General features: G+C 37.1%; 1 protein-coding gene across 1 annotated transcript in view; it reads left to right on the top strand.

Annotated features, from left to right (window-relative positions):
* Positions 1-22661, top strand: part of LOC129224133 (FH1/FH2 domain-containing protein 3-like) — a 56443-nt gene that overhangs the window by 1304 nt on the left and 32478 nt on the right. Inside the window, exons 2-8 of the mRNA XM_054858549.1 lie at positions 1529-1726; positions 5564-5934; positions 8591-9028; positions 11684-11818; positions 12954-13112; positions 19088-19273; positions 20552-20671. Of these exons, the coding sequence (XP_054714524.1) occupies positions 1529-1726; positions 5564-5934; positions 8591-9028; positions 11684-11818; positions 12954-13112; positions 19088-19273; positions 20552-20671 (1607 nt within the window). The remainder of the gene's footprint in view (positions 1-1528; positions 1727-5563; positions 5935-8590; positions 9029-11683; positions 11819-12953; positions 13113-19087; positions 19274-20551; positions 20672-22661) is intronic.

The following is a 22661-nucleotide window of genomic DNA, read 5'->3' as shown; positions in this document are numbered from 1 at the left end:
AAGGAAGTAAAAATGGAAGAAAAACTTTTTTTTTTTTTTTGAACATACATAAATCATTTGAACTACTTATGTTCCACTTGTCCTCGTCCTGACCGGATGATACCACACCTGTATTCAAACTCCTGCATACACGTTGTAGCACGTTCGCAGACCTAGAAGCGATTGCAGCAGTGATCCTATTCCTATTCCTATTCAGAGTCACAACTGACTACAACTGTATTTATGTCGAGGACCGCATACTAAGTGCCTTGCCTCCATTATTTTATATACCGATAGATGGCAGCACCATCACCAAATCGAACAGTTAATGAGAATTTAGAACTAGTCCAGGAGCTAATAGCTACCAGCAGTGATCCAATTTATCAGTTTGCCGATATTAGAATATGAAGGGGATACAAACACAGTATCCTTTACATATCCCCAAGGAAAATAAATCACTCGGAGCTAGGCCTGGCGATGGTCAATCACATGTCACTTTCCCCCTTGGTCGCCGTTTGAGGAATAGGTGGCCTTATTCTGCAGTGGAAAGGTAAAGCATAATATCTGCAGAAATGAGATATTTGAAGAAACGCGTTTTGAATTCCTCTGTAACAATAATGAAATGTTGGAATTTGACGTATTTTCGTGTTTTAATTTCATTAGAAACCTAACAAGCAAGCTTATACAAGAAAGCTCAAGTGCTATAGATGACAAAAGTGCAAAAAAATTAAATATTAAAAATTGGCGGATTTTGCTTTTTACCTTTCCACCGCAGGGTTAACTAATAAAATTATTTTGGTTTTTATTTCAGATAATCCAGTGGTGAGTTATGAGGGCACCGCCATGAAAGTTTTTTTTTTTTTTTTTTGTCTGGAGACATCCGTTGAGAGTCGCTGTCAATGGCTCATTTCTTCATAAAAATCAATATAAATTTCACAGAATATTATTTTAATGTTACTTTAATGTGTATTTAATGTGTAACAATTCTAGAAATAAATATATATTAACTATGTCTTCAAAAAAGTTATAAATAAGCTTTTTTTTTTATCGAATTAACCTTGCACCCAATAATAATAATAAAAAAAAAATAGTACGTGATAAGAACTTTGTTGCTTCGAATTCGATTTCTGTTAGCTTAAAATACCCAAATCATTCAAATTTTACAGGAAACAATTTCGTCGGAGGCTAGGGTTATTTTCATATTTTCCTCTCTCGGTAAATTCCCCAAAAGGAAATTAAGTCTCAAGATCAGACCTCAATTTTGCACATCCGAACTGTAGTTACACACGCAGGGGTTTGCAAAGGAGGGGTGGGGGAAGGGACAACTCTTGGGCCGGGCCCGAGCCTGAATGGGATCCAATATCTTTAAAACTAGACGTGAAATATAGAGGTAAACAATATGGAGGGGGGCCCGGAAAAGTCATTTGTGACGGGCCTCAAAATTTCTGAGCGCGCTTCTGTACATACGTCTTGTTTGTAAATATTGCTTTGTTCTTTAAATATTTCTATATTTTTTACCTACTTTGACGTACTTTCTTCTCCTTTGCAGCCAAACCATGCGTTGTGAGTCGCCAAAGATCTCTTTTCGAGAATCAGAAAGAGGAGCCGCCTAAAGAGCCTCTGGTGAGGCGTCCCAGCACAGAAAGGACAGGCTTGGTGAAACAGCAGATCCAGGCGGCAGAGGTGAAGCCCGTACCCCCGCCCTCTCCACCCAAGCTATCGTTCGGAAGACAGAACAGCCAAACAGGTTCGATGCTTCCTTCTGGAGTTTTAGTTACTTTAGAAGCAACGATAAAATTAAAAATTTTAAAAAGCCCCGAATGAGTCGCAACTGTAGAATCAAGAGGGAAAATTGAAAATCCTTTTGAAAGCCTTATATTATTAAAAATCAATGTCAAGTTTTTTTTCCTATTAAATAGAAACAGGCAACAGATAAAAATTTTAAATCATTGCGTTTTATTTCTTTGTCGGTCAACAATGAATTCGGTTGTCAACTGCGTGAATAAAATCTTAGCCTTTATTAAAATCTGCTTTAAAAAAACGTTATAATTCGAATTCTATGAAACATAGAAGTTCCAAACACATTCTATCAGACGTGGAAAAAAATCTCTTTATTTTAGCATTAAATTTTAAAAATTTTAACAATGTTTTCACTGCAAAAATCGCGAAAAACCTTTTAGAGGTTTTTTAATTAATATCTTCGTTAACTAATGTCGTTCAAAGATGCAACTTAGCTAAGAACAATCTCGATCAACTCTCTTTTCGAACAATTTTTTTTTCAAAATCGGTCTATCTATTTAGGCGCTAGAGTGCCACAGATAGATACAAAGATATACAGATACATAGATATACAAATACACAGACACGTCAAACTTATAGCCCCCTTCCTTTGTGTGTCGGGGGTTAAAAACGAACAACTGGTAAATAAATAAATAAATACCTTTATGCTGAGAAATGGCAAAGAATATCCAATGTTGTTTAGCACAACTAAACAGATTACTGAATATACGTGTTTCGGGGTTTCCAGGAACCCCTTTTTTCAGTTCAAAGTTGTGAGCTTCCGGATGTGGTTATGAGACTCTCATCCAGATGCTCACAACTTTGAATTGAAAAAGGGGTTCCTGGAAACCCCCAAAACACGTGTATTAAGTAATCTGTTTAGTTGTGCTAACCAACGTTAGATATTCTTTGCCGAACAACTGGAAGATCTAATTAAAGTACATGTACAGGGTCCATTACGAAAGTAATGAACATTTACTGGGAAAATATATTTATTGATCGTAATTTGTACAAATGTTCAATATTCTTCAAAATACATTCCTCCTGCATCAATACACTTTCGGAGACGTGTTTGCCACCCCTGAAAGGCACCCTGAAACTCCTCGACGGGAATGCCTCTCAGGAACGTTGTAACATGGTGTTGGATGTTTTCCACGGTTTCCCAATGTTTTCCTTCCATCTCTCTCTTGATTCGCGGAAACAAAAAGAAGTCACATGGAGCTAAGTCGGGACTGTAAGGGGGATGAGGGATCACCGGGGTGTTGCTCCGAGCCAGGAAGCTCCCGACCCTCTTTGAACGCCTTTTGCCACTTCCCAGACTGTGATCTTGAAATGTGATCGTCCTTGAAGGTTTCTTGCAGCATCTGGATTGTTTTGGTTGCATTTTTTCCAAGCCTCACGCAAAACTTTATGGCGTATCGTTATTCAAGTGAACACTCCATCGCGTTATGTTACAAAAGTTTAAAACACACTTCAAGCGGAGGCACGTATCTCCGCTCACACTGCTCGAACTCAACTGACGACCGGATGCATTGAAAGGGCATATCCCCCACCACATTTCCCAGTCGGTTTCACCCTGCTGCCATCTATCGTCGCGTCACAATAACATTATGCTCATTACTTTTATAATGGGCATGTAGGGTAGATTGGGGCACGTTTACGCGGATTTTTTTTTTTTTTTTTTAATGAATTTTCTAATTTTTATGTTTTAACTTAGGAAATTAGACATTGTGATTTTATGAAGCAGTTAATGGAGTCAAAATTGGTACATTCGGTTGTTGCTCAGGTTGTATTTTTAACCGTTAAAAAAAATTATTTTTAAGTCCAAGTTGGTCGCGTAAACTTGCCCCGGACACGGAGCACGTTTACGCATATTTATTTTGACATCTAACGTGGTTCTGTTAGTGTTTTGAACATTATTTCTCACCATCGTTAAAATAAAGCAAATTTATTACACGCTGAAAAGTGCAAGCAGTTAAATGAAGGCAGGCATGAAGTCAGCACTATATGATTGTAAGCTATAAGATACGAATTTGTAACTCAATAAAAAATTAAATGATGATTTTCAAAATTAAATAACCTGAAAATACTAAAAAGGTGTGTGACAGTTCAGAGCGAAAAAGGTGTCAGGGGCACGTTTAAGTAAGCCACAGTAAGAATGTGCATAATGATGTTCCGAAGTCAACGCGTAAACTTGCCCCGTCGCCAAGTTTGGATTTATTTTTAACGTGAAAAAAAAATTTAATTAGATTTCAGTTCATACAAATACAATTCTCAAAAAAGGATAAATTCTGCTACTCTTAATATGTTTGTTCTTTTTTAACAAAGTATTATTTATTCACAACAAGCTTCAAAACGTTCAACGCAAAATTTACTCAAGTTGATTAAAAAAACAGATTATCCTTTCTGCCAGCTAGACCGAAGCTCGACTGATCCTCAAAAACTTGTGAGATTATTTGATTGGGAGCAGCATTACTCTGTTATGGCTGTTGGCTCTCCAGTTATAATTCGTTTTGAAAAAAGGGCACTGTGTAAACGTGCCCCGGTCCACCCTATGTTCTGAAGAGTATTATGCATAAGGTATACAATATACTGATGTTAAATCTGTATCTCAGAGGCAGAGGACGTAAGTTCTAAAATTGTGATTTTCCTTTTATTAGTGCATTGTACGTAGAAGCCTATCCCGCATCGAGCCATGTTAACGTAATTCGTTAAAAAAAAGCCTTTTCAATTTTTTAACAGGGTTGAAAGACCACGTCCTATCCTTTGCATGCCCCGGAAAAAGTTTTTCCTCTCTCCTGTAAAATTATCATAATGTATATATCCTTCTGGTTTTGAGGTACAGAAATTTATCATGAGCTTTAATATTAGGATCCGTCAACGAGTAACGAGTCAAAAGCTATAAAACAGATTTTATTCGACATTCTCCGAAAATACTGACCGAAATTGTTTAAACACTTATCACACTGAAAAGTTAGTCGCGAAATTCCGTGTTCATAAAAGTCCTTTTACAGAAAGTCTTTAACAGAAAACATAAAAGTCCTTAACAGAAATTTATCATGAGCATTAATATTAGGGTCCGTCAATAAGTAACAAGTCAGAAGCTATAAAACAGATTTTATTCGACATTCTCCGAAAATACTGACCGAAATTGTTTAAACACTTATCCCAGTGGACAATTAGTCGCATAATTCCGTATTCATAAAAGTCCTTTGGCTGCTGCTGGGACGAATTAGGCACGCACTCATTTACTTCATCTTTCGAATGAAGTCGTTATCCCCGAAGTGCCCAAAGATGTTAAAATCACACGCAGATAGTTTTGGACAAGAAATATGGGGTGTTCCAGGACTTCCCACTTAAATTTCCACAAAAGTTCCTCTGTTGCATTGACTGTCTGTGGTCCAGCGTTGTTGTGCAACAGGATGACAGCACGTGAAAGTTTACCGGGGACGCACACAACCAATGCAAAAAAAAGAACTTTAAATGGGAAGTCTTGTACCACACCCCTTGTAGTCCAGATCTATCCCCATGTGATTCCACATCTTTAGAGAACTCAAGAAGGCACTTCGGGAACAATGATTTCGTTCGGACGATGAAGTAAAGAAGTGCGTGCGTAACTGGTTCCAGTAGCAGCCAAAGAACTTTTATGAGCACAGAATTATACGACTATTTACCCACTGGGATAAGTATTTAAGCAATTTCTGTCAGTATTGTTGTAGAATGTCGAATAGAATCTGTTTTATAACCACTGCCTCGTTACTTACTGACTGACCCTAATAACACTAAAATCATTTTTTTTATGCAGGCACCATTCCATCACCACAGGCGTCAACAGGTCCAAAGAAGTACTACGGTCAACCGAACCGTAGTCCAGCTCCTTACGTGCCACCTGTTGAGCCACAAAAACCCAACACCGCATCATCTAACAATGCCTTTTGGGGACGCAACCAGAAACCTTCGCCGGAACCGGTGCCAGAACCACCCAAATTCCAACTCAAGAGAGACAACAGTGGTCACAAGGACTTTCAGGACAAGTTCAGATCTCCTGAGCCCACACCTGTTGTTCCCGAACCGCCAAAGAACCGATATGGTGGTACGCCTGGTATAGTTAGCAGGGCTAAGGAAGGTCTCACGACATCCAACAGTTTTTCTCGAAATGATCAGAAGTCGCCGTTGGTAATTATAAATATTTCTAGATTTCAAAACAGTGAAATAAATATTGGTGACAGTCACTTTTGACACTTTAGGATATCCGACAGCACTTAGATGCATTCCTCACTATATCCAACATCACTTCTCGGAGATGATCAAAAATCATTGTTGGCAGTTATATGTATTTCTAGCATTCAAAACAGTGCAATAAATATTGATGACATTCACTTTTACACTTCAGGATATCCAACAGCACTTAAATGCATTCCTCACTATATCCAATAGCACTTCTCGGAGGTGATCAAAATCATTGTTGGCAATTATACGTATTTCTAGCTTTCAAAATGGTGCAATAAATATCGATGACATTCACTTTTGACACTTCAGGATATCCAACAGCACTTAAATGCATTCCTCACTATATCCAACAGCAGTGGCGTAGCTAGCCCCGACTTTCGGGGGGGGGGGTTACTTCTTATATATATATATATATATATATATATATATATATATATATATATATATATATATATATATATATATATATATATATATATATATATATATATATATATATATATGATCGCTTGGAATTTTTTCCTTTTCTTCTTTTTTTTTTTCTTTCTCTTCTCTCTTCTTTTTTGAGACTAACTTTTCGGGGGGGGGGTTTGTCCCCAAACCCCCCCCTTAGCTATGCCCCTGTCCAACAGCATTTCTCAAGATGATTATGCGTAGGCTTGCCAGATTTCTGAAATGTTCAACCGGAACACCGGAATGCCCCTCCCCACACCAAAGTAGCGAGTATTCAATAGGGAACAGAACCCCTTATTGGTTTTTAGAGTACTTTAGAGGGTAGTTTATATCCAATAATATGAATAAATGGTTACTTTGTGAAGAGATTCTTTGCATTGGCTAGGACTTTTTCAGAACGTCTTTTTTGTTCTTAATCTTGTTGTAAAAATCCTTACAGGCTAATCCGATATGAATTTTACAGGTCAATGTTACAAATCTGTACCTCAGAGCCAGAGTAACGTCTTTCAAAACAGTAAGTCACATAATCGCTACTTTACAGGAGATAGGATAAACATTTCACTGGCTCATGCGAAGTAAAGGACGCGTGCTCTTTTAGCACTGGTAAATAATTACAGAGTTTTTTTTTTTTTTTTTAGAATTTCGTTTGCATGGCTCGATGTGGCCAAGGATTCTACATACGATGCACTATTAAACAGTAAATCGCAATTTTTGAACTTACGTCAGTTCAACTCTGAGGTACAGAAATGACAGAGTTAATATTTTAGATAATCTTTCGCAGTCAATTGTTTTTAGGCTTTTTTGGTCATCTGTAATCAAGTTTATCATTTTCCGGGACGTAAAATAAACCGGTCGGGGGACTGGGATCTTGTCTGAAAACCGGGATGTCTGGCAAGTCTAATTATAAGTCACCGTTGGCAACTATATGTACTTCTAGCTTTCAAAACAGTGCAATAAATATTGGTGACATTCATTTTTTACCACTTAAGGTTACGTCATTAAGGGAAGACATTGATGATTAATTCCTGGTTTGGCACTCCAAGTGGTTTAATGATTCTTTTACTGTGGGGATTAAACCAGGGATTGATAGTAAACATCAAGGTTCTGGGACATCACGCTTTTGGAAGTCTTGGAAAGTCTTTGACTTGAAGCATTTTGCAAGTTTAAATGGGAATTAAATTAGCTTCATTATTAAAATTTGTGGAAAATATTGAGAAAATTTCATAAAAAATTTGATTAATCGGAACTTTAGATTGGGATTCATATTTTATCTTCGTTCAATATCACCTTTTTTACTGATTTACTACTGTTAGTAGCTCAATGAATGCCTAATAGATCTTTATGAACGAAAAATATGTATATTCATTTTTGCTACAACTGTAAACTTTCTAAAAATATACATAGGGGTTTTTGTGCCCTCTGAAAATTTAGGGCATCATGACAAGTGCACCGATTGCTTTTCCATTAGCAGCACAGCCTTGAGTAAATAAGTTGTGCCCAAATCATAAAAGATGCAAGGTAAAAACATTAGTGGGCTAACTTCTACTTTAAAATATTTAATTGGTACTTCGTATGCCTGAAATAGGTTTGTAATTTTCATGAATATCAACATAATTTTTAAGATTTGAATTATTAATTGCAATAAAATATATTATTACGGGAAATGATATTAAAAAATCACTAATTTTAGCTGAACAACAGTCATGGCATTTTCTTTATGGTGAGTTATGGAAAATATTCCATTTCTAGACCTTTGCCGTTCTCTTAGGCTCAGTAAAATGGAACAAAAGCCTAGAAACTTGCTCTCATGAAAGGCCATGTGATCGATGCTGCCTTGCGAGGGACTTGTATTTAGATTTTAAAAGGATACATAAGAACCGCTGCAGCTTTCTACAGGAAATGCTTTTTTTTTCAATCAATAGTCCAAAGAATAGCATGAAATAAAAGTTACTTAATCACTATTTAACATAATTTGCTAGACATTTTCTTGCAATTATTTAAATACTATGCAGTTATTTTTTCACTATTCATTCAATATACGTACATAACATTCTTGTCGAGAACAACTAACTGCAACTCTTTTGACTTTACATATTCATTCAATTGTTCTATGCTTCTTCTGTGAGTTAAAATATCACTTTCATTTTAGGGTCAAGAGCTCAGAAAATCAGCTAGTGGAGTCAAAGAGCTGCATTGGGATCAGCTCATGCAGACCATGCGTAGACCCCTACGCATCAATGACCTTGACTTCACTGATCTGGGTGACGATGATGATGTCAGCATCTTGATGAGGCCTGTGAACGCCGCCCCATTCCCTGGAGCTCCGCCCCCACCTCCCATGCCTGGGGGAGCTCCGCCGCCTCCTCCACCACCGGGTATGGGTGGACCGCCTCCACCACCGCCACCTCCCGGAATGGGAGGTCCTCCTCCACCACCCAGCTTTGGAGGACCGCCTCCTCCACCTGGAATGGGTTTGAACAGAGGTCCAAATCCACCGCCATGGGTCAGGAAAAACGCGCCACCTCCAGAACAAAATGGTCCGAAATTCAACAAGAAAGTAAAGACTGTTAAACTATTTTGGAAGGAGGTAAGATATAGAGTATATTATGAATTAATGGTGCACGATTTTGTGCAACAAATGAGATAAAGCCTGATGGATACATTAAAAGAAATAATAACTTTAAACGTACTTTTGTAGAACATTTTCAAAACTTCTGCGTTGGTCCACTACTGCTCACAGACAGCCACATATTTATTTTTGATTTCATGTGGTTTCAGTTTTTCGGAAGTTTTCATTTTTATTTCACTTCTCACTGCGAAAATATGACGATCCGAGGAAAAGACATAGCGGACAAGCTACAGGGGTTACATACGAGGGTTTTTTTTTTTTTTATTTATTTTTTTTTTTTTTCAAGGTCCGATCGATCGCCGAAAGAAAACCAGAAAGTCAAGCCGATTATGGTGTGAGTAGATTTGTTGCGCAGTCTTTCAAGTAAGATTGTGCAGTGCATCAGGTAACTGTGGTTATTTCGGAGCACGCAGTGAACGAGGAAACATGCCTCGAACAATTGCATTTCCCGCCAAGTGTGAAGTGGGTGCTGTAATTCGATTTCTAAATGGTGAAAAAAAGGGCAACTTAGAACAAACGTAGAGGAATGTTGTCCTCAGGCATAGTCCTTCCTCACGATAATGCGTGTCCACACACTGCTGCTTCAACCAAAAATCTCCTTTAGCAGTTTCGCAGTGTTTGACCATCCTCCATACAGCCCTGACTTGGCGCGTCCTCCAATTACCATCTTTGGACACATGAAACGCTGGCTAGGGAGACAAACGTTTGGCAACGACGCCGAGCTGCAGATCAGCGTACAGAATTGGCTGAAAACTACGCGGCTACCTTCTGTGAGGAAGATTTCGAAAAACTGGTACCACGCTGCGAAAAATGTCTTAATCGGAACGGCGACTACGTCGAGAAGTAGTTGGATGGTGTATGTACATAGTCCAAATAAAAGAGTTTCCATTGTCTTTGTGGTCTTCATTTCGCGATCGACCGGACCATGAAAAAAAAAATAACCCTCGTATATTTTAAGCACAAAAAATATGGACTGTACCTTGCTTATTGTTGATGAAAATGCTATTCTTGGAACTGAACTTCATTTCGTTAATACAGTTCATAGTCACATTGCTGTAAATTTGCAGTACATAATGCATTTTAGATACATATATGACAATAAAAAATCCTTTAATAGGAAATCTTCTGTTTCCCAATTTAAATTCACATGCAATGCTTTCAAACCTATGCATGAAGGGTCAAGTTCAGGAACAATCTGTAGTTGCGTTTACAAGATACGTTAATCAGGGCCTGATTACTACACATGCCGACTATGCCTGGCCCTGGGGCTCTCATCTTCTTAAGGGGCCCCAAATTACATAAAGAGTTATGCAATGCATTGCAAGTATACGAAAAATACATGCATTTTTGAAATAGTTAAAAAAAATTACTTGTTAATCAGAAGCGAACTTCTTTAAAGGATAATTTTTATTAATTCTGCTTGTAGCAAGTTTAACCTGTCACAAATATGGCCACGAAAGGGATTTTTAAATTCCATGATAAATGATTGACATAGTTCTCTGATGGACAAAGAAGTCACAAAAATGCATTCCGACGCTCTCCAAACCTGTAAATCAACCACTGCATTCCATTATCGAGTCTTCACGGAGCCTCCGAATTATTGTGGGCCTAGGGCCTGACTTTTATTTAGAAGGGACCTGACGTTAATTAGAAACTTATGTTAAAAGTACATATTGTTTTAGGGATCTTATCGCCTTTCTGTGCATTTTAATCTAAACATACAGCAAATACAGGTAGTTATCAAAATAATGGAAACACCTGTGAATAAAAATGACATTTTTGAATGCGCTTCGTAAGTAATAAAGAATAAAATTAGATATTTATTTTTTGTATAAATAGCAACGTATATGATCTGGTAGTATATGGTTGTTTTAACGGAAGTTCTGGAAGTCTTGGATTTTTTTCGAGCGCGTGAAATGTCGGACCTCAAATTTCTAAAGAGGCCAAATTGTTGGAGCGTGTCTAGCTGGAGAACAGTATCTAAAGTCATGATAGCATACACACACCGCAGTAAGACAAGCTTGGCAAAGCAAAACAATGGAAGGAAAGAGAAGCTCAGTAAAAGAAACCGACGGGTGTTGAAGTGGATTGTATTAGTGTCTAAAAAGTGAACAACAGCAGCATAAGTGACCACAGAACTCAATCATGATCTGGATTCACCAGTGTGACTGATTATAGTTCGCAGGGCTCCTTTATAAATAGAACATTTACGGCAGAATAGCGATTCCGAAATTTATTTTCCAAGTGTTTCCATTATTTTGATAACTACTGTCCAACCACGGATTGCGTGGAATTTTCAAACGTCCAGATAAGACGAATCTATGTGAATATGGGGGAAAAGTAAAAATTTGATGCGCGTATTCCGCTCATTTGAATGAGACTCTTCTGCAAAAGTGACATCGTTAAAAAATAATAGATTCGTCCATTTCCGGCTGTAAAACGGATGTTTGTCTTTCCATACAATCCGTGGTCAGACCAGTACCTGTATATCTGAAAATCTAAATCGAAGAATAATAGATTTAAATCAAAACAAGTTCAGTTTTGAAACTATGTTAACTTGGCATAAAGCAGCTTATTTGTAACAAACATCGACGCATGTGAAACTTTTTATAGGTGAAGGAGGAGCCGATGCTGATGGAACGCAGCGGCAAAAAGAGGACCATTTGGGATGAGCTCAAGCCGATCAACCTGGATACGCAACGAATCGAAAATCTCTTCGAGAGCAAAGCCAAAGACGTTTTAAGCAAGGTAAGAAATCGAAGCACATCAGTCTTCAGAGTCGTTTGCCAATGTCACTGGAACTAATCGCACGGTTTTTCTTCAGCATTAAAGTAGGCAGGGGGTATGATGCTTTTCATAAAAAAAAAAAAAAAAAAAAAACTTAAATATATTGAAGAAAGCATCATAACTATTTAATGTGTTAAAAGTTTCTTTTATCTTGAGGGTTAGGTTTTTTTTTTATATCAATGGCATGTACAAGACAATTCTAACAACAAAACAGATTAACAAATGAACGAAGAAATAGCAAGAAGTAACAATAAAATGACAGAAAAAAAGTCTATGGATCCATGCGGTCTGTAGCTTTCCAGTAGCGTTCCCACTAACTCTTGAAGTACAGCATAGGGCTGCTCTTGATTCGTATAAAATCCATAGGTTCCCGAAGATTACAGAACAAGCAGTGTGGGTCATTAAATATTTTAATGAAATGTAAATGCTTAGGAAAACAGCTATTGCCAGAAAAATATAGATCACTTAGCCGTTAAGCTTTACCGAAGTGCACCACGAGAAAGTGGATCTACGTTGCGCCCTATTGGTTTAGTTGACGTAAAATTGAACAAGAATGTCATAGTTCCTAGTTAACCGTGAGGCTCTGATAAGATGATGCTTGACCTTGACAATGCTTTACTTATTATTTGGGAGATCAGTGAAGAAGGGCGTGTTGTCGGCATGAATTTCAGTTGGAATACTTTCGCAAAACTACTACGAAAGTAACCCAATTTAGCCCAGCGACAACTATCCTCCCCTATTAACCAAAAATGTAAATGTTGTCAAGGTCAAGCTTTAACTCATAACAGCCACACAATAAAACCACATCAGCATATATATCAACAGGGATAGCAATAACGCCTCTTGTAGTTGTTGACCGATGTGAAACCAGGATAACTATTTACAAATTTTATAAATCAGATCCGGCAGTCGATTTTGACTGCGTAAACTCCAAATTCAATTACTTTTCAAATGCCTTTGTCAAAAATGGTAAGTTTTTTTTTCTTTGAACCCTTTCTTGATTAAAGCTTCATGTCTTCCGTTCTGAAGGAATATTAACTTTCCAAATCAAGTTCATGATGAAATTTAGTCTTGATTTTTCACATTTTTACTTCAGAAAGTGCAGGATGGTAGCAAGAAAAGCGAGTTAATAGTATTGGACACGAAACGATCGAACGCTATCAACATTGGCATGACGAAACTACCTCCCAAGGGGGCCATCAAGGCAGCCATCCTGAAGATGGACACCACCATCATGAACAGGGAAGGCATCGAGGTGAGACCTACATTTGTTTCATAGTTACAGGTTAATGCTCTTGTCTTGCAAAGTCTAAATTACTTTGATGTGGTTTCAATTAGAAATTATTTACTGTAGCATACGCTCACTACAGTGATGTTTGCGAAGCAGCTCACAGGAGCTCACAGTTTCTGCACTTTTCGATTTTATGCAAATTTTCACATATTAAGCGAAATCCTGGCTATTTACAAGCAAAAATAAGGGTGCGGGAACTATAGACTCCTGTACTTATTCGGTGGAAATTGAACCCTGGCTGATTGTGGTTGTTTGAAATATTATCAATCGCTTAATGTCATCAAAATCGCCTAGTCCTTATTTCTTGAATGCAATTTAAAAAAAGTTATCGGTCTTTTTGAAGTGAAAACTTCTTTAGGTGAGTTGAGTACTTTTGAGGTAGGAAAAAAACATTCATTTCACGACACCGAAAAAACATCACCTTACCAACACCTGGAATACAGCGCATGCGCTGCTACGTTATACAATCCATTAAAACATAAGTAAAAGCAAATTTACAGTAGAACGAAAAAAATGATGAGTACTTAACATTTAAAAATGGTGCGTCTTCTTAAAAAAAAAATAAATAAGCAGAATTGCAAACACGGATGATGGGTACACCATTTAAAATAAAATGACTCATTACTACTTAATGAAAAGTAATTACAACTTCACTGTTATTGGATGATAATTCGGGACAAGTAAAGGGATGTGGGGATGCATCATATTAGGGGTGCGACATCGATGTCGATGTTTTGGAAACATCGATGTTTTTGTTAAAACAGCGATGATTTTAACGTCGATGTATACTTTCGATTGTTTTTGGACCATCGAATGTTTTGGTTCCGATGTTTTTTCGATGTTGATGTTTTTGCACTTTAATTGAAAATTATCATAAAATTTGCTCCAATTTTCTCGCTAGGTAATTAAGTTTACTTATGGAGTTGCCAAAAAAAAAAAAAAATTTTGCACCCATTTTATTAGATCAATTTTTCTGTGTAGAAGATGATTTTTGGGAAGATCACTACAAGATAGTAGAAGATTAACTAGGAAGTGCGGAAGAGGTCAAAGCTATTGGAAGAACCTGACACTGGTAGTCTGGTGCCAGAATTTTCAGTCTGTTTCAAGGCTCCAGTTCTTAAACTAAAGGAAAATCCTATACGTTACGACGGTGAAAATTATAACTTTAAAAACTCAGAGCTGGTAAAAGTTACTTTGAAGTATTTGATAGTGATGGCAACTTCTGTTCCATCGGAAAGAGATGTTTCTCTGACTGGTGGGAGAGTCTTCGAAAAGAGAAATGCGCTTCTAGGGGGGGGGGGGCAAAGTAAACAAACTTCTTTTTCTCCAAACTGTCAACACCGATATTGGGGGGTTACTTATCGATTTACAAGTCGTCCCTCTATTATTTACAATTTGTGTTTAGTTATTATCTAACAATACAACACATATTTCTTGCTCTTAAAAATAATTGTTAGAATAAATTTTGTATTTTTAAAATAATTAGCACACCTTTTTCTCATTCAACTGATAGTTAGTGCTGTGATACATTTTTTCTTAGATTCTTTTTTGATGTAAATTTACTTTTAGTTTCATTCAGTTTGAAAATATTTCCTTATTACTCTAATAAGTTTGTATTAATCGGTGCTTGTCTTATATATTATCAATTTTTGTCCTACTATAATACCAAGATGTTGCGACATTATTCTTATCAAATTATATTCATGATTTGAGGTTCAGTATTTTCAATATATTCGTCGGGTACGTATTCTTTTGTATTGCTTAAATCAATGTAGTATATTCAAAAATGTATGTTTTACATTGATCGATGTTTGGAAACATCGATGTTTTTCTGTCGATGTATCAACACCATCGATGTTTTCATTTCTAACAACGATGTTTTGAAACATCGATGTTTTGTCATTGATGTCACACCTCTACATCATATCCGTTTTGGGGTAATACATATTCTATTTATAAGCAGTTTAATGTCCCTGTGACTGAGTACTGGAGACTGACTGACTACTGGCGCACTTACACTACTACAATTAATTTTAAATGAAAATTAAACACACATCACACACGCGCGCGCGTGTACAAGCACACGAAATTTTTTTTGTATTTTTAAGTTCTCACTTCTGTCGTCAGTCCCATAACCGCCTCTTTTTGTGACCATCATTTTGGTTAATATTTTCAGCTTTCGAACCAACTGACTTATTATAAAAAAACGAGCTGATGTGTGCATCACATGACTTCCTTTTACTCCAATTTAATGTCATTTCCCCCATTACTGGCAATTTTAATGTGATTTAATAGTTTACTCTCCAAATATCACCTACAGCGGCCAAATTAAAACAGATTATTAAAAAAAATCGCCAAATTTGTCGCCAAGTTAGCGACAAAACTTGGCGACCAAAAGATTGGCGATATATTGCCAAGTGTCCGCCAAATTATAACACCACTTGAGTTTACATCGAAATTAACAATGATTTACCTCAAAAAAGGGGCAAAATACCCCTTTAGAAACACCCGAATGCAACCAAAAGGGGAGGTTCACAACTAGAACCCACTAGGAGTCTACGTACCAAGTTTCAACTTTCTAGGACTTACCGTTCTTGAGTAATGCGACATACATACGCACATACATACATACGTAACGTACATACAGACGTCACGAGAAAACTCGTTGTAATTAACTCGGGAATCGTCATTATGGATATTTCGCGTGTCTATACGTTCTTAGGCACTTATCCACGTGTGGTCGAGGCGAAAAAAAAAAAACCTCAATATTCATTCGGGGGTGAAAAAACGGAAATTAAGGTCGACTTTTGAGTGAAAATTTTTTCGCGAATACAATACTTCCTTTTTTGCAAAAGGAAGTAAAAAGAAAAAGAAAACCAATAACATCAAACTTTTTAACCTCAAATGGAAAATATGCAATGCGTTCTGTAAAATGAAGGATGAAAGATGGAAATCCAGTGAATTTCTCAAATACAGGTTTAACACATGTATGAGAATAGAGAAACTAAGTCGTAAATACATGAAATACACCGTCAGTTCCGTAATTCCAGCCGAGGACATGTATTTCTACCTTAGCCCTGGCTATAGGGCGGTAACCTACTGAAAATAAGTCGTAAATGATAATAACAACCTTATAACGTTAATGCCCGATTAACAAAATCCAAAATTTACAAAAGAGTTAGCAAATTAAAAATCATGTCTCGTATAACTAAGAAGCATATCTCGTATAACTAAGTAGCATGAAATTTAGAAGGGCAGATGTTTTGTTTCGAAACGCACTTAAGGCACGTCAAGAACTTCCGCAAATAATAATAGTCAGGTAGCAGAAATCAATGCAAATAAACTTAAGAGATTCAAAAATTCTAGCAAATGTTTAATTAGTGTATCAAATATCTTTAGAAACACAACTTAAAGTAAATATAAGCCGAGTTTTTTATATTTTCCTGAAATACATTGGTGTAAGAAATCAAAGAGAATTTTCAGATATGGTCAATTTCTCCAGAACTACTGGGCCGATTTTAATGAAATTTAGTATGTACATACATTGAAACAATGCAAAAGAAATAACCGTCCAAGATTTAAAATACACACGCATGATCATATATAACATTCGTTAGAGTTAGATAGTATGAAGCATTGGTTGCAAATTTTAACAACAAAATGGGTTAATGTGGATATGGCCCCCTTTAACAAACCTATAGACCTTGCAGTGTGACTCCATACTTGAAATGAAGTAGTTTATGGGATCCTGGGGTAATTGTTTCCACTCGTTCAACAACGCTGTTCTCAGACTATGGATGGTACCCAGAGAGGTATTGCGAGTTGCTATTGCTCTCCCGAGAGCGTCCCAGACATGCTCTATAGGATTGGAGTCTAGAGATCAGCTTGGCCAATCTATTTTGTGAATATCCTCCCGGTCAGGAAATTCGTCGACCAGAAGAACTCTATGTGGTCTTGCGTTAACATCCATTAACATTAACTCAGGGCTAACAGCGCCCCTCAAGAGGTGAGCGTAGGGCTCCAAGACCACATCTCTATTCCTGCAACTGTCAAAGAGCTTCTTTCAAAAACAGGGGTGTGCTGCTGCCCAAGATGATGCCTGTTCAGACCGTTAAACCACCACCGTCATAAAAGGTCATTTCGCGCATATTGGAGGGTAGGTAGTGGGTTTCTGCTTCTATCCAATGAACGTAGGACTATAATAGTCGGTTAAGCTGAACCGGGAGCCACTACCTGCCCTCCAATAACCGCGAAATCGACCATTATGACGGTGGTCGTTTGACAGTCTGAATAGGCATCGTGTTGGGTGGCCTCCATGTCTTTGAGAGAGGCTCTATGACAGTTGCGAGGAATAAAGATGTGGTCTTGGAGCCCTAAGCTCACCTCTTGAGAGGCACTGTTAGTCCTGGGGTAATTTTAATGGATGTTCACGCAAGGTCACATAGAATTCTTCTGGTCGACGAATTTCCTGAACGGCAGGATATTCACAGAATAGATTGGCCAAGGCAGAACTCTAGACTACAATCCTATAGAGCATGTCTGAGAAGCTCTCGGGAGGGCAATAGCAACTCGCAGTTGCCCTCCAGGAACCCTTTACAACCTGAGTATAGCGTTGTTGAACGAGTGGAAAAAATTGCCTCAGGATCCCATAAACTGCTTCATTTCAAGTAAGGAGGCCTATATGTCTGTTACAGAGGATCATATCCCCTACTAACCCATTTTTACTTCCTTTTACAAAAAAAGAAGTATTGTATTTATGAAAAAAAATGTCACTCAAAAATCGACCTTTATTTCCATTTTACTCACCCCCGAATGAATGTCGAGTTTTTTTTTTTTTTTTTTTTTGACTCGACCACACGTGGATAAGTGCCTAAGAACGTATAGACATGCGAAATATCCATTTTGACGATTGCCGAGTTAATTACAACGAGTTTTCTCGTGACGTCTGTATGTGCGTATGTATGTATGTCCGTATATGCGTATGTATGTCGCATAACTGAAGAATGGTATGTCCTAGAAAGTTGAAGTTTGGTATGTAGACTCCTAGTGAGATCTAGTTGTGCACCTCTCTTTTTGGTTGCATTCGGATGTTCCAAAAGAGGTCTTTTATACCTTTTTGAGGGGAAATCATTATTAATTTCAATGCAAACTCAAGTGGTGTTATAATTTAGCAAGCACTTGGCGATATATCGCCAAGCTTTTGGTCGCCAAGGTTTATTGCCAACTTGGCGGCAAATTTGGCGATTTTTCTTTTTTTTTTAAATCTGGTTTAAATTTTCCCACTATTGGCGATATTTAGAGAATTTACCATTAAATCACATTAAAATTGCCAATATTGGTAAAAATAATCTGAATGAAACGTTTTTATTTTATCTTCGGTTTACAACAAACTTTTGGTGAAAATATACAAAGTGTTTCTTTGCTTACTCCAAGTCAAAAGCACTATTATTATTAAATTAGCTTAAAGGAAGTCATGTGATGCACATATCAGCTCGTTTTTGTTCAATTTTGCAACCGCTGTTTTATATCATCCGACTATAACGAGTGTTTTTTTATGACCATGCGTGTGTATTTTAAATTTTAGATGGCTATTTGATTTGTATTGTTTCAATGTATGTACTTACCAAATTTAATTGAAATCGGTCCAGTAGTTCTGGAAATAATTGACCAAATCTGAAAATTCTCTTAATTTCTTACACAAGTGTAGAAAGAGTTTTTTAGTTTCTATATCTTTTGTTTATCCGTTTCTAAGTTCCCTTTGTTGTTCCTAATTGCTTCATTTTATCAAAATGCCAATGTACCACAGTAGCATTAAACATTAACTACTGTATAAATTTCCATTTTTACTAGCAATAATGATTCAACAAAAATATTTTAATGTATTGAAATCTTGGCTTCCATGAAACACAATCATTTCTTTCTTTTCTTTCCATTCGCAGAAAATCCTTACGACAATGCTGCCGACAGAAGAAGAAAAAACGAAAATAACCCAGGCCCAACTGGACAACCCCGACATTCCTTTGGGGTCGGCGGAACAGTTTCTGCTGACACTAGCTTCCATCAGCGAGCTGGAAGCCAGACTGAAGCTCTGGGCTTTCAGATTAGACTACGAAACCATGGAAAAAGTAAGCATGAGATGAAAAAAAAACCATTGAATTTGATAGCTTTAAACAGTCCACAGCAAGAAGTAACAGATTTTCGTTGGGGGGAGGGCTCATCAACAGCGTTAGAATACATGTAAGACGATTCTGTGTTGATTTAGTGTGCTTAGTTGCTTTAGTTGCTTATGCTATGACGTCATCTTAAACAAAAAAGTCATCGCTGTTAATTTAATAACCATAGGAGCAGTGCGTATATCACGAATGGAATTGTTGCTTTCGCAAAGGTGACATTCATAATGGGGTTGTTTCCTTCAGTCAAAAGTAGTACTTTTAGTCACTGAAATTGATAGAATAAGCAAAAAAAGAATAACTTGGACCCAGAAAATACTTTTATTTTCCCAACAGTTATTTTTAAATTAATTTTTTTAAATGTCCGATTTTTCAAACAAGGCGTGGTCTTGATGACGTCACAAGTGATGCACAACCAACACACGTGAGTAAAGATGCATATTAAATATTTTGCACTAAGAATGGCAACTCGGAATGGCATTTTGTCATTTGTGATGTCATAGGCTGTAGCCGCAAACGATAAAAGCGCTCCGATTTAAGTTTTTTTTTTAATATTAAACAAAAACAGATTATTTAAAAAATGGTCAGATCCTATGTTTTTAAGCATGCTCTTTCAGAAAAAAAATACTTTAAAAATTTTGGAAACGACCCCATTAGCGTAAAATATATTACATCTTCCTCAATTCTGTCGTATAATTTGCCCTAGGAAGCCCATTACTTTTGCCGTTGATGAAAATGTTCCTTTTAATCCCAAAATATGAGCATGTTTTTTTTAACATGTAGGATAAATACTGTGACACAGATGTACAGCCATCAAGTGCTCAAAATTCAGCTTTGGCTTTTCTTAAGTGTGATTAAATTAAAATAACTTTCCATAGCTATAATAAACAGGCATAAGTAAGGCACATTGAAATCATTGAATTCTGTATTAGTTTAGGTTTTTATGCATTCAACACTGTAAAAAAATAAAAGTCGAAAAACGTACATAACTTGTTTTTTCATAATGCTATTGTGACACGTTGACCCTAAAAATGGCAGTCTTTCAGAGAGAGAGAGGCTCCATTTCAACTTTGCTCCTTTGTTTTCCCTCGTCAATCATACAATTTCACTCTATAATTACAATAACATAGCATTGAATAAAGCTTCAATTTTTTTCTGAACCGTATGTTGATTTGCTATTAAAACAGTTAACTTCCATTCCAGAATTAAACCTCCATTTCTTGTCTGTTCTAGGAAGTGGCTGAACCGCTGATGGACCTGAAGCAAGCCATCGTCGAGGTGGAGACAAGCCAGACATTCCGGGCCGTCCTCTCCACCCTCTTGACTGTCGGGAACTTCCTAAATAATTCCACAGTACGTGCAATTTACGTCAAGTAGCATCTTGTTTAAGTTTTTAAGGATCTAATGCACTCGCTGGTCAATGGATTAGAAACCTTTGAGAGAAACTTCTTTCCTTACTCGCACTGTGCAAGGGTCTGGAGAGAGTATCATGATATGGAGCATGTTCTGCAAGCATGGAAGTGGCTTAGTGTTCCTCGAGAGTAAACAAACAGCCATGCGACACCTAGATATACTGGGAGATCAATTGCACCTTGCAATGTTGCATTTTTATCCTGATGGCAACGGATACTTTATGGACGATAACGTAACTATACACTGTAAAAAAAAACTGTAAATTTTAAAGAAGTTATCCGTATTTTTTACAGAAAGAAACTGTTCGTAATAAAATACAGGATTTCTCTGTTTTTTTGAATCTGGAACCGGTAATACTTTGTTTTTCTTCGAATCTTCGAAATTTCGCCCGCGTGTTTGGATTTTGGTTCTCGTGCTCGAGTTTTTGATCTTATATTTATTTAAAGCGAGTAAGTCTTAAATCGTTTGCAACTTCCATTTCATTGCATCCTAATCAATATTTTATTATTATGTTTTTTTGTCATCTGTTACTGAGGCATATTCGGAAATGTACCTTTGTATACATGTATTTCGTAGTAGTACAGTAAATGTTGAAATGTATTTATGAAAGTATAGTTTCATTTTTTAATCTTCATCAAATAATAAATCAGCTTGAATAAATAATAAAAATACGGAAGATTTCTGTAAAATAAACGGAAGAAAACTGGCGTCCTGGCTGACAGTTTTTTTCCGTAAATTTTACGGATTTTTTTTACAGTGTACATCGTGCCACAAGTGTTGAAAATTGGTTCGCTGAGCATCAGTCTGACTTCCAACACCTTCTCTGGCCACCGCTTAGCCCCCCATAGAAAATGTGTGGGATAGGGTGAAAAGAGACATCCGACACCACTCTCCTCTTCCATCTCATTTACGAGATCTAAAAAGCTGCATAGCCAATGCATGGCATTTTCCGGGTGTAAATGCACTTCAGAAGCTTGTAGACTAGATGCCCAAACGAATCAGAGCAGTTATCCGTGCAAAAGGTGGTCCAATAAAGTAATGATCTTGGGTTTCTAATTCATTGGCCAGCGAGTGCATAATACTTCGATTTGATATTGGTTTGATCTGAGTCACAACTCCCAAATAGGGATGATAGATTCAATCCTCCCCCTCTGCACCCATAACATCGAACCTTTAATACAGTACAACCTCTTTTATCCGGACTCACTGGGGCTAAAGGCAATTCGGATATACGAAAATCCTGGTAATATGGGTAATAAGTAAAACAAATTGATAAGTTAGCAGATTTATCTTTTATTACTGCAAAAAAAGCGATGCTTTGTACACAATTACATAGGATTGTTGCTCGCATTTATGATTCAGCTGCAGTGGTGTCGGACTGACGCACAGTAGGGCGAAAACGCCGAAAAGCGCTTATAAATGGGGTTTTTTTTCCTATATTAAGCCAATTGAGGATTAATAAATTTACATAGGCCTACCTCTTAGGCAATCAGAACTGGAATTTTAGAGACCTTCGTCCACTACAAAGCTGAAGAGAGCCTTCAGAAAGTTGAAGAACCATGAGTGCGGGAATTTACAAAAAATGCTTTTAAGCAGTTTATAATTTTTTTTGTTATTAAAGGCGGGTATATTTAATTTCCCTCGTGTCCAACGATAGTAATAGGACGAAAAATATAAGTAATCGAATTCTCAAACAGAAAATCAGTTTTGATCGGCACCGAAAACTTGGGACTTCAAAGTTGTTTTTTTTTTTTTTTCAAAACACTCTACAAAAAAATGTCCTCTTATGCCCTCCTAGAAATTAATATTAATTAGTCATAAATGGTCTGTAGAAAGACTCTGAAAAGGAATTAGTTGCGTAAACCTGCGAACTTTGGAGCCTGAGCCCAAATAAGTCGAAAAAACTCCATAATAACATGCCTGTGTACAC

Source organism: Uloborus diversus, chromosome 6 (genome assembly GCF_026930045.1).
Source record: "Uloborus diversus isolate 005 chromosome 6, Udiv.v.3.1, whole genome shotgun sequence".
In the NCBI taxonomy this organism is placed as follows: domain Eukaryota; kingdom Metazoa; phylum Arthropoda; class Arachnida; order Araneae; family Uloboridae; genus Uloborus; species Uloborus diversus.
Note: the sequence above shows the minus strand (reverse complement) of the source record. Positions and strands in the feature narration are given on the sequence as shown.